At 43.6% G+C, this 16,696-nt stretch overlaps 2 protein-coding genes across 2 annotated transcripts in view; one reads left to right on the top strand and one right to left on the bottom strand.

Annotated features, from left to right (window-relative positions):
- Window positions 1-6,020, top strand: part of LOC307248492 (sodium/potassium-transporting ATPase subunit beta-3-like) — a gene marked incomplete at both ends in the record, with an annotated part of 8,888 nt that extends 2,868 nt beyond the window's left edge. Inside the window, 6 exons of the mRNA XM_080024887.1 lie at window positions 372-500; window positions 1,976-2,074; window positions 3,642-3,829; window positions 4,639-4,689; window positions 4,833-4,919; window positions 5,853-6,020. Of these exons, the coding sequence (XP_079881013.1) occupies window positions 372-500; window positions 1,976-2,074; window positions 3,642-3,829; window positions 4,639-4,689; window positions 4,833-4,919; window positions 5,853-6,020 (722 nt within the window). The remainder of the gene's footprint in view (window positions 1-371; window positions 501-1,975; window positions 2,075-3,641; window positions 3,830-4,638; window positions 4,690-4,832; window positions 4,920-5,852) is intronic.
- A 3,340-nt stretch (window positions 6,021-9,360) lies between these two features.
- The window catches only part of LOC307248491 (NACHT, LRR and PYD domains-containing protein 3-like), a gene marked incomplete at both ends in the record, with an annotated part of 31,319 nt that continues 23,983 nt past the window's right edge, over window positions 9,361-16,696 (bottom strand). The window contains 4 exons of the mRNA XM_080024886.1: window positions 9,361-9,911; window positions 10,008-10,054; window positions 10,160-10,333; window positions 11,393-11,563. Of these exons, the coding sequence (XP_079881012.1) occupies window positions 9,361-9,911; window positions 10,008-10,054; window positions 10,160-10,333; window positions 11,393-11,563 (943 nt within the window). The remainder of the gene's footprint in view (window positions 9,912-10,007; window positions 10,055-10,159; window positions 10,334-11,392; window positions 11,564-16,696) is intronic.

Below are 16,696 nucleotides of genomic sequence, written 5' to 3'. Positions count from 1 at the left end.
TTGGGTTAGGGTTCAGGGTTAGGGGTTAGGGGTTAAGGTTCAGGGTTAGGGGTTAGGGGTTAGGTGTAGCTACTGTCTGTGTGTTTGGGTTAGGGTTAGGGGTTAGGGGTTAGGTGTTAGGGGTCAGGTGTAGCTACTGTCTGTGTGTTTGGGTTAGGGTTAGGGGTTAGGGGTTAGGGTTCAGGGTTAGAGGGTTAGGGGTTAGGGTTAGCTACTGTCTGTCTGTGTGTTTGGGTTAGGGTTAGGGGTTAGGGGTTAGGGGTTAAGGTTCAGGGTTAGAGGGTTATGGTTTAGGGGTTAGGGGTTAGGCTTAGCTAACTGTCTGTGTGTTTGGGTTTCCTGGTTGTAAACCCAGCGGTTGCTTCCTTCAGGTCTCATCCTGCTCTTCTACTTCGTGTTCTACGTGTTCCTGGCGGGAATGTTCTCTCTCACCATCTGGGTTCTGCTGCTGACGCTGGACGAGAACGTGCCCAAGTACCAGGACCGAGTGCCCCACCCCGGTAAACTCACCAACAGCTACATCAAAATCAAATCAGTTTTATTTGTACAGCCCAATATCACAAATAGACATTTGCCTCAGTGGGCTTTACATTCCATACAATATGATACAATATGACACCCTGCCCTCATCTATCTATCTATCTATCTATCTATCTATCTATCTATCTATCTATCTATCTATCTATCTATCTATCTATCTATCTATCTATCTATCTATCTATCTATCTATCTATCTATCTATCTATCTATCTATCTATCTATCTATCTATCTATCTATCTATCTATCTATCTATCTATCTATCTATCTATCTATCTATCTATCTATCTGCCCTTACACCCTTAGCTCGGCTGAGAAAAAACTACCAGTAAAAAAAACCTTTACCGGGATTAAAACAATTGAAGAAATCTCAGGGAGAGTCGACAGAGTAAGTGATCCCTCTCCCAGGACGGACATACTGCAATAGATGTCACAAGTAGAGAAAAATCAGGATATACTGTAACCCTAATGATGGTGCTTTCAGTTAACTCACACATGTTTACAGTTTAAATATTTAATAATTGAAGCAGATTATTGATAGATTCCTGTTGTTGGGTGTGATTTATATCATATCATCTGTAGCCTATAAAGTGTGATAGTATCTTTTTTTTTTAAGATATATTTTTTGGGGCATTTTTATACTTTAATGCTAGTGTAGAGACAGAGGTGAAATGGGGCAGAGAGGGGAGTGATATGCAGAGAACGACCGCGGGCTGGAATCGATGCCCTACCAACTGAGCTAAGGGCGCCCCGTGTGTTAGTATCTTGGGGGTCATTTATATCATATCATTTGTACTGTGTCTTACAGTGTGTTACAGTGTGTTTAGGGTTAGGTAAATCACAGTGTGTTACATTGTGTTCCTCTGTGTCTAACCCTAACCCTACAGTGTGTTTAGGGTTAGGGATAGAGGGTGAGAGGGTGAGAGGGTGAGAGGGTGAGAGGGTTAGAGGGTGAGAGGGTTAGAGGGTTAGAGGGTTAGAGGGTGAGAGGGTGAGAGGGTGAGAGGGTTAGAGGGTGAGAGGGTTAGAGGGTTAGAGGGTTAGAGGGTGAGAGGGTGAGAGGGTGAGAGGGTGAGAGGGTTAGAGGGTGAGAGGGTGAGAGGGTGAGAGGGTGAGAGGGTTAGAGGGTGAGAGGGTTAGAGGGTTAGAGGGTTAGAGGGTGAGAGGGTGAGAGGGTGAGAGGGTTAGAGGGTTAGAGGGCTAGAGGGTTGGAGGGTTAGAGGGTTAGAGGGTTAGAGGGTGAGAGGGTTAGAGGGTTAGAGGGTGAGAGGGTGAGAGGGTTAGAGGGTTAGAGGGTTAGAGGGTTAGGGGGTGAGAGGGTGAGAGGGTTAGAGGGTGAGAGGGTGAGAGGGTTAGAGGGTTAGAGGGTGAGAGAGTGAGAGGGTTAGAGGGTTAGGTAAAGTACAGTGTGTTCTAACCCTGTTTCCTCTGCTGCAGGTCTCGTGGTTCGGCCTCTTGCAGCTGAAATCTCCTTTAGCCGCAGCGACGCGACGAGCTACAGCGGCTACGTCCAGCAGATGCACACACTGCTGCAGCGTGAGAACACACACACACACACACACACACACACACACACACACACACACTAACCGTAATGTTAATACACACTCTTCATTAACCCCTCACCCTCTCTGAGCAGAGATATCCTAAGTGGGTCTTCTGCTCATCTCTGGACCTTAGAGTTAAAGACAGGGACAATTATATGCATATACTGTATATACAGTATATAGGCTAAATATACAGTGTATATATGAACACTACAACACGTCTGAGGTGAAATGAGAAAGAAGGTCCATAACGCAGTGCAAACTCACACTCTGACCCACTAACACACTGCTGTGGTCCAGTGTTGATACACAGAGCATGTCGCTGTGGTCAGAGCATGTCGCTGCAGCCCTCATCGTCCCCGTGTTAGAGGCTTATGATCTAAGCTGGGCGGCAGTGGCGAAGTGGGTAGGGAGTCTGCCTCTGGAGTGCAGGGTCGGAGGTTCGATTCCCCGCCTACCCACATGTCGAAGTGTCCCTGGGCAAGACACTGAACCCCAAATTGCTCCCGATGGTTCAGACAGCGCCTTGCTTGGCAGCTACTGCCATCGGTGTTTGAGTGTATGTATAAAAAATGTGTATTGCGAAGCGCCTTGTGACCCTGGTCTGTGAAGGGCGCTATATAAATAAAGCTTACTTACTTAAGCTGCTCATGTTTCACATCAAAACCAGAAAAGGATTTTTATGATCCGACTGATCGATCCGCTGATAAACCCTTTAGCGTTAGGGTTTAACCCAATCTGTGTGTGTGTGTGTGTGTATCTCTGTGTATGTGTGTCTCTGTGTGTGTGGGTGTGTATCTGTGTATGTGTGTCTGTGTGTCTATCCGTGTGTGTGTGTATCTCTGTCTCTCCATGTGTGTGTGCGTGTGTGTGCTTGTGTGTGTGTGTCTCTCTCTGTGTGTGTGTGTGTGTGTGTGTGTGTATTTGTGTCTCTGTGTCTGTGTCTCTCCGTGTGTGTGTGTGTGTGTGTCTCTGTCTCTCCGTGTGTGTGTGTGTGTGTCTCTGTCTCTCCGTGTGTGTGTGTGTGTGTGTGTGTGTGTGTGTATCTCTGTCTCTCTGTGTGTGTGTGTCTCTGTCTCTCCGTGTGTGTGTGTCTCTGTCTCTCCGTGTGTGTGTGTGTGTGTGTGTCTCTGTCTCTCCGTGTGTCTCTGTGTGTGTGTGTGCAGGGTATAACGACAGTGTGTGTGTGCAGGGTATAACGACAGTGTGTGTGTGCAGGGTATAACGACAGTGTGTGTGTGCAGGGTATAACGACAGTGTGTGTGTGCAGGGTATAACGACAGTGTGTGTGTGTGCAAGGTATAACGACAGTGTGTGTGTGCAGGGTATAACGACAGTGTGTGTGTGCAGGGTATAATGACAGTGTGTGTGTGCAGGGTATAACGACAGTGTGTGTGTGCAGGGTATAACGACAGTGTGTGTGTGCAGGGTATAACGACAGTGTGTGTGTGCAGGGTATAACGACAGTGTGTGTGTGCAGGGTATAACGACAGTGTGTGTGTGCAGGGTATAACGACAGTGTGTGTGTGCAGGGTATAACGACAGTGTGTGTGCAGGGTATAACGACAGCCTGCAGGAGGGGAACGAGCTGTGCCTGGTGGGGGAGCTGACGGAGCAGGAGGAGGAGCCGCTGAAGAGAGTGTGTCAGTTCAAACGCAGCGTGTTGCGCCACTGCTCCGGCCTGAGGGATGACAGCTTCGGCTTCTCCAGCGGGAGACCCTGTGTCATCCTCAAGATGAACCGCGTCAGTACCATGTTAACCCATAACCCTAACCCTTCAGCCCCTAACCCTTAAGCCCCTAACCCTCTAACCCTCTCACCCTCTAACCCTTCAGCCCCTAACCCTCTAACCCCCTAACCCCCTAACCCATGTTAACCCTCTAACCCTCTAACCCCCTAACCCATGTTAACCCTCTAACCCTCTAACCCCCTAACCCATGTTAACCCTCTAACCCTCTAACCCTCTAACCTCCTAACCCTCTAACCCCCTAACCCTCTAACCCTCTAACCCTCTAACCCTTCAGCCCCTAACCCTCTAACCCTCTAACCCTTAAGCCCCTAACCCTCTAACCCTCTAACCCCCTAACCCTCTAACCCTTAAGCCCCTAACCATCTCACCCTCTAACCCTCTAACCCTCTCACCCTTCAGCCCCTAACCCTCTAACCCTCTAACCCTTAAGCCCCTAACCCTCTAACCCTCTAACCCTTAAGCCCCTAACCCTCTAACCCTCTAACCCTCTAACCCTTAAGCCTCTAACCCTCTAACCCTCTAACCCCCTAACCCTCTAACCCTTAAGCCCCTAACCATCTCACCCTCTAACCCTCTAACCCTCTAACCCTTCAGCCCCTAACCCTCTAACCCTCTAACCCTCTAACCCTCTAACCCTCTAACCCTTAAGCCCCTAAGCATCTCACCCTCTAACCCTCTCACCCTGAGTTGGTTCCGTGTTCTGGTTCTATTGACGACCTACTACGATCAGCTGTTGCTCAGAGTTTGACCGTTAGCTTGAATGAACTAGCGCTCCGTCGCTAACCCTTTGTGTCTGTCTGCAGATCATCGGACTGCGGCCCGGCGGAGACCCGTACATCAACTGCACAGCGAAGGTGAAACACTAAAACACTGAAACACTGAAACACTGACCCCTCTGAACCAATCAGAGACGGAGAATAAGATCAAACATGTTGAAACATAAATAAAGAATAATAAAGTATTCGTTATGAGTGAAACATATTTCTCTGCCCTGTAGCGAGACGCTCCGGTACAGATGGTGTATTACCCGTCAGACGCTCGGATGGATAAAATGTTTTTCCCGTACTACGGAAAGAAAGCTCACGTGAGTACATCCTGCAGATAGATGGATGGATGGACTGATGGATGGATGGATGGATGGATGGACGGATAGATAGATGGATGGATGGACGGAATGACGGACATAATGGATGAATGGATGGATAGATGGATAGATGGATAGATAGATAGATGGATGGATGGATGGAAGGAAGGGTGGACGGATAGATAGATAGATGGATAGATAGATAGATAAATAGATAGATAGATAGATAGATAGATAGATAGATAGATAGATAGATAGATAGATAGATAGATAGATAGATAGATAGATAGATAGATAGATAGATAGATAGATAGATAGATAGATATATAGATAGATAGATAGATAGATAGATAGATAGATAGATAGATAGATAGATAGATATATAGATAGATAGATAGATAGATAGATAGATAGATAAATAGATAGATAGATAGATAGATAGATAGATAGATAGATAGATAGTTGCTTAGTTCATATCCATAATCGTAATAATAGTAATTAATATTATTATTCAGTTCATTTAATTTGATACGATGAATCAGTAACACAATCATTTTATTGATCAGTTCCTTTATGATTTTATATTTAAATGTTGAAACAAAGTTTAAGTCAGAAGACATACACACATATATATATATATATATATATATATATATATATATATATATATATATTTACAGATATAGAAATATAAAGATATGTCTGTATAATATGTTCAAACTGGAGATGTTCCTAGAGGATCATTAACCATATTCTAACCCCCTGTCCTCTGCACACAGCCGGAAAGATAGATAGATAGATAGATAGATAGATAGATAGATAGATAGATAGATAGATAGATAGATAGATAGATAGATAGATAGATAGATAGATAGATAGATAGATAGATAGATAGAGATGTTCATAGTGTAACCATATTTCTACCCCCTCCAGCCGGACTACGTGCAGCCTCTGGTGGCCGTGCAGCTGCTGCTGAACAGAAACCACTTTAACGCTGAACAGACGATCGAGTGCAAAGTTCAAGGTTCAAACCTGCGAAACAACGACGAACGCGACAAGTATCTGGGTCGAGTCACTTTCAGGGTCAGGATGTCCGAGTAACCATGGATACTGGACCATCCTGCTGCCATGGAGACCACACATGGAGTTAAATCTCAGACACTTTGTAATCAACTGAAACTGGCTCCGATAGGGTTCAGTTACCCTTAACCCTCTAACCCTGCTAACCCTCAACCCTCAACCCTCAACCCTTACACCCTCAACCCTCAACCCTCAACCCTCAACCCTCAATCCTCTATCCCTCTAACCCTATAACCCTGCTAACCCTCAACCCTCAACCCTCAACCCTCAACCCTCAACCCTCAACCCTCAACCCTCAACCCTCAACCCTTACACCCTTAACCCTCTAACCCTAACGCTATATCACACCCATTTAGGATCCAACCCTCTAACCTGTTCCCCGATAGGACCCTTTCGAGGACACACTGACCGCTGAACTAAATATGTTCAACGATCCCTTCACCATAAAGACCCTATAAGACCAGCTTTACCCTGAACCCCAAATATGTTTAACTAACCCCCGAACCTCCCCAGAGCCCCTAACAGACAGACAGACAGACAGACAGACAGACAGACAGACAGACAGACAGAGAGAAACGGACAGACAGACAGACAGACAGACAGACAGACAGACAGACAGACAGACAGACAGACAGACAGACAGACAGACAGACAGACAGACAGACAGAGACAGACAGAGTCCCTAACCCTTACCCACAGCCCTGCAGACCTGATCAGGTCTCATGTGAACCAGCAGCACAAATGTGTTTTAAATGTTTAATCGTGAAGCAATAAAAACAATCAAATGTCCCGCGTCGTAGCAGAGCAGCAGCTATCCCCCCTCGTCCCCCCCGACCCAAGACCCCATGATGACCCCCCCCCCCACGATGCCCCCCCCCAACCCAAGACCCCCCCCACAATGACCCCCGACCTGGAAGTAAACATTCAGTGATGACTATAAAACATTCCTCTGGTCATTAATCAGACCTCTCTCTCTTCCCTCTGCCACCGGAACCCTTTACACAGGACCCTCAGGTTGTGTTGCTGCTTGTTTGGCCCTAAGGCGATGACAATCAGATTACTGTAAATGTAAATGTCTAAATCACGTTGTTATTGATATGAAAACACTGTTAAGCTCCTCACTGCCCCACGGTGCATCTGTCAGGAAGTTGTTCACCTTGTTTCCTTGTCGTTGACACTTTGGCACAAATATGTTTTTAGTTTTTTAAATATAAAATCCTAACACCGAATCTCACCAAATGTTTTTCCTAAAGATGTGAATGTGTGTGATTCCCTCCTTCACGACGTGGGTTAAGTCTAACCCTAAACCCTCTAAGCACGACGTGTTACAATCTGTAATGTTTAAGACGAAAGAGAATTATTTATTTATTATGAAATTATTTATGTTTGTACTGAAATACAAATATGTTGCATCGACACTGCTGCAAATAAAACATTAAAACCAATCAATGTCTTTATTTCTTTTTTAGTCAATGAGTCCCCCTAACCCTAATGTAACCCCCCAGGTTAAGATACTGTCAGCTGAGTCCCCCTAACCCTAATGTAACCCCCCAGGTTAAGGTACTGTCAGCTGACCTAACCCTAACCCTAACCCTAATGTAACCCCCCGGGCTAAGATACTGTCAGCTGACCTAACCCTAACCCTAACCCTAATGTAACCCCCCAGGCTAAGATACTGTCAGCTGAGTCCCCATAACCCTAATGTAGCCCCCCAGGCTAAGATACTGTCAGCTGAGTCCCCCTAACCCTAATGTAGCCCCCCAGGTAAAGATACTGTCAGCTGAGTCCCCCTAACCTTAATGTAACCCCCCAGGTTAAGGTACTGTCAGCTGACCTAACCCTAACCCTAATGTAACCCCCCAGGTTAAGGTACTGTCAGCTACCCTAACCCTAATGTAACCCCCCAGGTTAAGGTACTGTCAGCTGACCTAACCCTAACCCTAACCCTAATGTAACCCCCCAGGTTAAGATACTGTCAGCTGACCTGTGGTACTCTGTAAGGCGCCTGTAAATAAGATGAATTATTATCATTATTTAGCTGTTAAACTTTGAGCTAAGGTTCATCCAGGTAATGGGGGTTTGAGCCACGGTGATTAAATCTCCTTCAATTGAAGCTCAAAACAGTTATATATTTTTTATTAGTTTTTTATTATTTATTGAAGGTTCTGGCAATAATCACATTAAGTTATTTTACAATGTTTTACTTGATTTAACAAAACACAAAATCAGACCGTGACAAGACATCAGAATGTTGATACAAAACAAAAGAAAACATCCATAAATTCACGTTTCATTAATCTCCAATTATAGGTCTGACCAGACGGGTCCACACTGTCATCTTGGAGAGACATTAACAGAAACTCTCAGCAGCACGTCTGAAATCAACAACATTAAAACAGATGTCGGACGGTGGTCAGCTTTCTATCTAGATTTGGGGACATAAATATTGAACATACCAAGACAGCTAAATCTTTATCAATCTATTCCACACATGATCCCAGAAACACGCCTGAGGTCCTTGGACAATATTTCCAGAATTATTTGGTCCAGCGACCAAGGGCCAGGTTTAAAAGTCTTCGACTATATTAAGAGGCCGGAGTGTCTCTGCCTAATCTGAAGCAATATTTCCATCAGCCCAGATAAGGTTTGTAGTATGCGGAAGCTGCAACCAATATGAAGCATGATGGAAATCAACATTTGGCGAGGTTTTGGCTTGGCCCGCCCTGGATCACTAATATACACCAGGAAATAATGCAACTGGATTCAGACAGTGGTGGAACACGGGTATAGCAGCAGTAGGTACACTTACTCATGGTTTGCTCTTCAAGTGTGTTGAATAATTACAAAAGGAATTTGTGAATATTTTTTTCAGATACCTGGAAAGAAAAGACTTCTATGATAAAATAATAAAACCAGCAATATTTGTAGAGGGCTATACAGAGGTTGAAATCCTAACTGAAGCTTATAAAAAAGAGCAATACAATTATTTACAAAATACAAAATACTATGGAGGGGAGTATGATCGAAATATAACACTATATTTAGAGAAAACAGCTGTTTGATTCAGTACCGTGTCATGTCGCAATTTTGCGACTTTGGCGCCTAAAGGGTGAAAGGTAAATTCACGAAAATATTTGTTTAACTTCTTTGTAAAATACTGCTGTAAGAAAACTATCACTAACAAGTGGTGGGTTGTTCATGTTGTTGAACATGAATTGTGTGAATGTCTTTTAAAAATGTGAAATCTTAATTCCACATTCTACAAACTCTATGATCGTGTTCCTTGATCAATTAACTTGATCAATTTGTTACAAAAACCTGAAAGATTTCTTTAACTTAGATCCTGTTCAGAGTCTCCCTCCTACAGACGACACAGAGACACTGAGGAGCCATACCACCAGAGCCCAGCCCCATCCCCAAACCCAAACCCAGGATACAGAGGTTCAGTGAATGTGGTGTTGAAGGTGTGGAGGTGGATCAGTGAGTCAGAGGAGACACTGTAGAAGGACAGAGAGCCAGCAGGACAGTCCACATACACTGCTACTCTGTGAGAGACAGAGGAGGAGGAGGGGATGGATGTGAATCTGTTATTGTGCCAGACAGAGTAACCATGACCATCACACCTCAGACTCCAGGACTGATCATTCAGTCCAAACAGACAGTGATCACTGCTTCCTTTCCTGTTGATTCCTCTGTAACTCACTGATATATTAACCTCTCCTCTCCACTCGACCTCCCAGCAACGGCGACCAGTCAGACCATTACTACACAGCAGCTGAGGACAGAGGTCAAATCTCTCTGGATGATCAGGATATGGCTGCTTCACCTTTACACGTTTCACCTTCCTTTTGTTGACAGACAGTTTGAGGAATCCGTTTACTGTGTTTGCATCCATAGCGAGTTCACAAGAATCTGATAAAGAGAAAAAGACACAACACAGCAGCAGTTATTAATCCATCATCTGTTCATTGACAGTTTGATGATTATGAACATTATAAACACACTTACACTTCCTCAGACCGGGTGTCAGCCATTGGACTCCAGCAGGCTCCACCCTGAAAGGAGTGAGACGGAGTCAACATACAATATATTGTAGGGTCATATGATAAACTGTCCCCAGCTCTCCCTCCTCTATCAGACTGACAGCAGCCTCTTCATACCTGAGAGTGTCCAGTCTCCAGAGGGGACCGTCCCGTCCAGCAGACAGTAGCTCCACTCCTGAGGCTCCTGGATGGTTGTAGCTCAGGTCCAGCTCTCTCAGATGGGAGGGGTTGGAGCTCAAAGCTAAGGCCAGAGAAGCACAGCCTTCCACTGTGATCAGACAACCTGACAGACTATACACACACACTGTTTTTGTTTAGGTACGTTTTCGTCCAGATAGAATACTTTAGAGCCACGTTCATACAATAACAAAAAGGAGAGTAAGCTATGAAAAATAAGACATGTTGAAATTAATTATTTGAGTCTCGAAGCAACTGCTGAAATGAAATTGAAGATCCTTTGATAGATCATAGTGTCAGACACAATCCTAAACAGGTTAACTTGTTACAAACTCAAGGGCAAAAGTTTTGTTTAAAAATTGTGGGGAGGACGTTAGGACACGATAATCATAATGTCCTCCCCCACAAAGGTTTGAGCGTGAAAATATTTCCTTTCCTGCATTTTTGTCAAATGTCATGTACCAATTTGTGCATTATTTGCTATTATTTCCTGTAAAATGTCAACATTCAGGATCCCACTCACACAAATATAATTGAATACATTGCAGTTCTCAGGCACTTTAAGTGTTTGCATGGAAAAAACTGCCAAAAATCTTACATCATGTGAAAAATTAACAACAAAAAAATTGGTACATGTATACTCTATCAGCTCTTGCCACCTGTCCTAAAAACATTTCCAGGGGAAAAACTGCATTGGAAATGAAAAGGGTGCGCTATCAGCTAGCTAGCAAGCTAAGTCAAAAATTAGACACTAGATCATGTTGGCAGTCATATTTATATATGATATATATATAATTAGAAAGTCAGAAGGATATAATGTAGCGTCACAGGGTTTAGGAGATAGGGGCGGGCCATCTTCGAGGGGTTCTAGTTATAATATAAATGTTTCGACCCCCTGGACTGTTATTTTTACCTCTTTTGGGGAGATGGTCTTTGTCTTTCCTATTTTTTTGAGGAGGACAAATTGACCTCTCCTTAAAATAGAGGGGGACATGTCCCTGCATTGCCCCTGAAATCTAAAACTACAGTATGTAAAAACGTATGTCAATCAGAAGATTAAAGATCCTTTGATGAATCATCATAGCAGACACAAGCCTACACAGATTAACTTGTAATACACTAAAATAAATCAGATGTTAAATGGTCATAAATTGGACTGGTTGATAATCTGACCTGAGAGTTTCCAGTTTACAGTGTGGACTCTTCAGTGCAGCAGACAGATGCTTCACTCCTGAATCCTGCAGGTTGTTGTTACTCAGGTCCAGCTCTCTCAGACTAGAGGAGGAGCTGAGAACTGAGGCCAGAGCTTCACAGCTTCTCTCTGAGAGGTTACAGCCACTCAGCCTGGAGAGACAACAGTAAGTGAAAAAGTGATTAAATATGTTCTCAACGGGGGCGCCCTTAGCTCAGTTGGTAGGACGTCCCCCCCATGGGCCTCGGCCAGCAGCGGACCCGAGTTCGATTCCAGCCCGCGGTCGTTCTCTGCATATCACTACCTTTTCTGCCCCATTTCAACTCTGTCTCTACACTATCAATAAAGCATAAAAATGTCAAAAGAATATCTTTAAAAAAAATATATATATATGTTCTCAACTTTATCTTGTTAAAAGATTATTCACTACGGATGTAACGGTGCATCGGGAGGCAGTTAAAAATAGATTAATTTTTTTAGAAGATTTAAATGGATGAGATGACAAATTAATCATGATACTCTTTTTAAACAGCAGAGGGAGTAATCTGCTTTGCTTGTTCAACGTGGGATTTCCGGGGCCGTATTCAAAAACATCTTAAGGCTAAGAGTAGCTCCTAACTTGCTGATTTAGGAGTAACTCTTAAAAATAAGGTGCGTTTCACTCCTAATATTAGGACTCCTAACTTTTTAAGATAAGTGTAATTCATAAAGCATTTTAGCGCTAAAACTAGCTCCTAAATCTATGAAAAGCTAGGAGTCCTCCAGAAGACTCTAAGAGTAAATCACAGACAACCATTTGATGGCATTTTTGAGAGATTTAACGATAGTGAACTTTTAAAAGGTATCACCTTTACTCTGAGGGTTTTAAAATCATAGTAGAGCTATATTTAGAATGAAAGATACATATTGATGTTCACTATGTTTTAAGCACATTTCTGTTCATCTTTGTTCAGGCGTTATACATTGAGTGGTATGGAATAAAAAAAAATGTAATCTCTCATATATCAGTGATTCTTGAGAAGTGGGACAAGACAGGGTGCAATGTTGAACAAATACAAACCCTATGTTAAGGTAAATTAAATTACATGTATGTTTCCAACATAAACTAAGCTACTGAGCTACGCTTTGATACAACCTCCCAGCTTTTTTCCTTTTTATCAAAATGGGCTTTTTACCTTGCCATTCCTTATTTTGTGTCAACACAGTCAGCCACCAAACACACAAATTAATTTCCCCTCAATTTATGCTAGACCCATGAGATGTATAGTGATCACAAATATTCACCAAGACTGACAAAGGCCACAACAAATATTATATGTTTTTCTCTATGTCCTTTAGTTGAACTGTGTAATAGAATTTTTATTTTAAAATTAACAGCAATCAAGATGTGTTTCAAATATAATTATGCAATATTATCACAATAATATGAATCTGACGGAGTTGACACATATCTGACGGAGTTGACAAGTATATTTTATGGATTTGACATATCTGACGCTGGTGACAATCTCATCTCGTTAGGAAAGGAAATTTCCTATGCAAAATACAAAAAAGAGAATCTGTAGAGGCCCTGTTTTTTGCATAGGAAATTTCCTTTCCTAACGAGATGACCCGGAAGTACTTGGAGGAAATTGAACCTGGAACCCTGTAAAGCGCTTTGAGTACCTTGAAAAGCGCTATATAAATCCAATCAATTATTATTATTATTATTAAAGGTGGTTCGAATTCTAAAAATGCTTAGGAAAGGCATAGGAAAGAAGCCTCGATTCATCCTTTAACCCTCCTTTAGCATAGGTTACTCCTGACCAACCTTTACGAAAGGAAAGGAGATAGTGGTATCCCATAATCCTTTACGGCGGCAATATTTAAAGCAACAGGCCACCGCCGGAGTTTATCGACTCTACACGAATACGAACGAGAGGTATAACAGAAGAGAGGAGCAGAGAAGAGAGGAAGATTTAACTCGGCTAAAACAAAATACCCCCCCCCCCCCAAAGATAATAAAGAACTCATAAAAGACCAACATCATAATTTAATTTACACCATGAGAAAATAAAATGCCAACTTCTCGTTTAATGAAGTTACTGGGGGCAGTTCATTTCAACATCTACATAAGTGTAGCCTCTTTTTTTCACATGTGAATTGGGCTTCAAGTGGCCTTAGATATTCCCCTTGGCCAAGTCCGATCTAAGTGATTCTCACTCTGTTGGCGACAACCTGATTAAAATCAATATGAAAAGAACGCATCGATCAAAAGAGCGCTTGTTGTAGTCAATTTTTTTTCAAAATAGTGTAGTTTCATGCTAGTGACTCACGTCAGCAATACTTGCAGTCGCGCAATGACGTCGGTTAGGAAAAGTGAAGTCGAATTCATTTTTAACAGTGCTGTCTTTTCCTATGTTCAAAAGAAAGCACCTTTTCATCTCTCCTTAACCCCGATGACGTTTAGGGTTAAGGTATAGGAAAGGAGGCTTATAGGTTAGGAGATTAGACTATAGGAAAGGAGGCTTATAGGTTAGGAGATTGGACTATAGGAAAGGAGGCTTATAGGTTAGGAGATTGGACTATAGGAAAGGAGGCTTATAGGTTAGGAGATTGGACTATTCATAGAGGCCCCTGGTCTCTGAAGTTTTGTGAATAGGTTTCAAGAAATTACTATTAAAGGGGTGCTATCATACTATTTTACAGTCTAACTTTGGAACTGCAGTTTAGCCTCTCAGCAGAAACGCTCTTTCCCTCTGCACTCTGTTTGAATCTGGCCCATTAGAGAAGGCATAGCAACAGGCACGCCCCCTAGTTTCATGTTACACTGAGCGGACTGCAGTGTGTGTGCGGGCAGATTTGAACAGGCGGGGAGGGGGGGCAGGGACATGTCTGAGCGTGTAGCAGCATGACCATACATGGAAAATCCGCTTTATCTACGTAGATAAAACCTAGACACTAAGCTGCAGCGAACTGCATCAGAGTGTTGAGGCTGTGCACAGCCACCTGCAGCCACCCCAGACAGTAAGCAGGGAATTTGTCTAAAATGCATGTATGTCATTATCTTTGGTATCATGTAGCATGACTTGCACATTATACTTTTTCTTCTTTTCTGACCTATACATGCTGTTATAATGTTGTGCTATTATTATTATTTACTGATTATTAAATCCTACTCACAGAGCTTTGTTGGAGGCTTTGACCACTGGCAGCAGCCTCAGAAGAGCCTCCTCTGAAGCAGAGTATTTCTTCAGATCAAACACGTCCAGATCTTCTCCTGATGACAGTAAGATGAAGACCAGAGCAGACCACTGAGCAGGAGACAGTTTCTCTGTGGAGAGACGTCCTGAGCTCAGGGACTGTTGGATCTCCTCCACTAGAGAACGATCATTCAGTTCATTCAGACAGTGGAACAGATTGATGCTTTTCTCCACAGGGGGAGAATGCTTGATCTTCTTCTTAATGTGCTGGACTGTTTCCTGATTGGTCAGTGAGCTACTTTCTGTCTGTGTCAGTAGACCTCTGAGGAGATTCTGATTGTTCGGCTGTGAAAGACCCAGGAGGAAGCGGAGGAACAAGTCCAGGTGTCCATTTGGACTCTGTAAGGCCTTGTCCACAGCACTCTGGTAGAACTGTGTAAGATTTCTGAAGAGTTTAGATTTAGAAAACCAGGATGTTTGTTCTTCTGACATCAGATTGACGCCAGAGTTCATGAAAGTCAGATGTACATGAAGAGCGGCCAGAAACTCCTGAACGCTTTGATGGACGAAGCAGAACACCTTGTCCTGGTACAGTCCTCTCTCCTCTCTAAAGATCTGTGTGAACACTCCTGAGACCACTGAGGCTGCTGTGATATCGATGCCACACTCTGTCAGGTCTGATTCATAGAAGATCAGGTTTCCTTTCTGCAGCTGCTCAAAAGCCAGTTTTCCCAGAGACTCAATCATCTTCCTGCTCTCTGGACTCCAGTGTGGATCTGTCTCAGCTCCTCCATCATACTTGATGTTCTTCAGTTTGGCCAGAACCACCAGGAGATGGATGTACATCTCAGTCAGGGTCTTGGGCAGCTCTCCTTCCTCTCCGGTCTTCAACACATGCTCCAGGACTGTAGCAGTGATCCAGCAGAAGACTGGGATGTGGCACATGATGTGGAGGCTTCGTGATTTCTTGATGTGGGAGATGATTCTGTTGGCCTGCTTCTCATCACTGAATCTCTTCCTGAAGTACTCCTCCTTCTGTGGGTCAGTGAACCCTCTGACCTCTGTCACCATGCCAACACAGTCAGGAGGGATCTGATTGGCTGCTGCAGGTCGTGTGGTTATCCAGAGGCGAGCAGAGGGAAGCAGTTTCCCCCTGATGAGGTTTGTCAGCAGCACATCCACTGAGGTGGACTCTGTCACATCAGTCAGGATTTCATTTTTGTGGAAGTCCAGAGGAAGTCGACACTCATCCAGACCATCAAAGATGAACACAACCTGGAACTCTTCAAAGCTGCAGATTCCTGCTGCTTTGGTTTCAGTGAAAAAGTGGTGAACAAGTTCCACCAAGCTGAACTTTTTCTCTTTCAGCACATTCAGCTCTCTGAAAGTGAATGGAAATGTGAACTGTATGTCCTGGTTGGTTTTGTCTTCAGCCCAGTCCAGAGTGAACTTCTGTGTTAAGACTGTTTTCCCAATGCCAGCCACTCCCTTTGTCATCATTGTTCTGCTTGGTTTATCTCTTCCAGGTGAGGCTTTAAAGATGTCTTCTTGTCTGATGGCTGTTTCTGGTCTGTGTGGTTTCCTGGATGCTGTTTCAATCTGTCTGACCTCATGTTCATCATTGACCTCTCCAGTCCCTCCCTCTGTGATGTAGAGCTCTGTGTAGATCTGATTCAGAAGGGTTGGGTTTCCTGCTTTAGCGATCCCCTCAAACACACACTGGAACTTCTTCTGCAGGTTGGACTTTAGTTGACGCTGACAATCTCCAGAATTACTTCCTGAATGAACACGCACAAGAATGAGTCAAGAGTTTACAGTAATTGAGTGAATCATGATGAAAATATATAAATAAACAGATATAAACATTTCTCCCTCCATTTCTCAAGCCTTTAGTAAATGTCCCATTTCCCCATCATGTTAAACCTTTAGAGAAATCCTCTTACTGCTCCACAGAAGGTCAGCCAGCTCCTTCTGCTTCATTCTCCTCAGGAAGTCCAGTGTGATCTTCAGAAATGCCTCTCTGCTGCTCTGCTCCTCATCCTCACTCCGACCCTCTAAGCATTCTGGGTAATCTGGACTCAGAAGCTTCTGCATCTTCTTCAG

This window comes from Ammodytes marinus (genome assembly GCF_949987685.1).
Source record: "Ammodytes marinus genome assembly, chromosome: 3".
Classification (NCBI taxonomy): Eukaryota; Metazoa; Chordata; class Actinopteri; order Uranoscopiformes; family Ammodytidae; genus Ammodytes; species Ammodytes marinus.
This window is presented reverse-complemented; position numbering and strand designations above follow the sequence as displayed.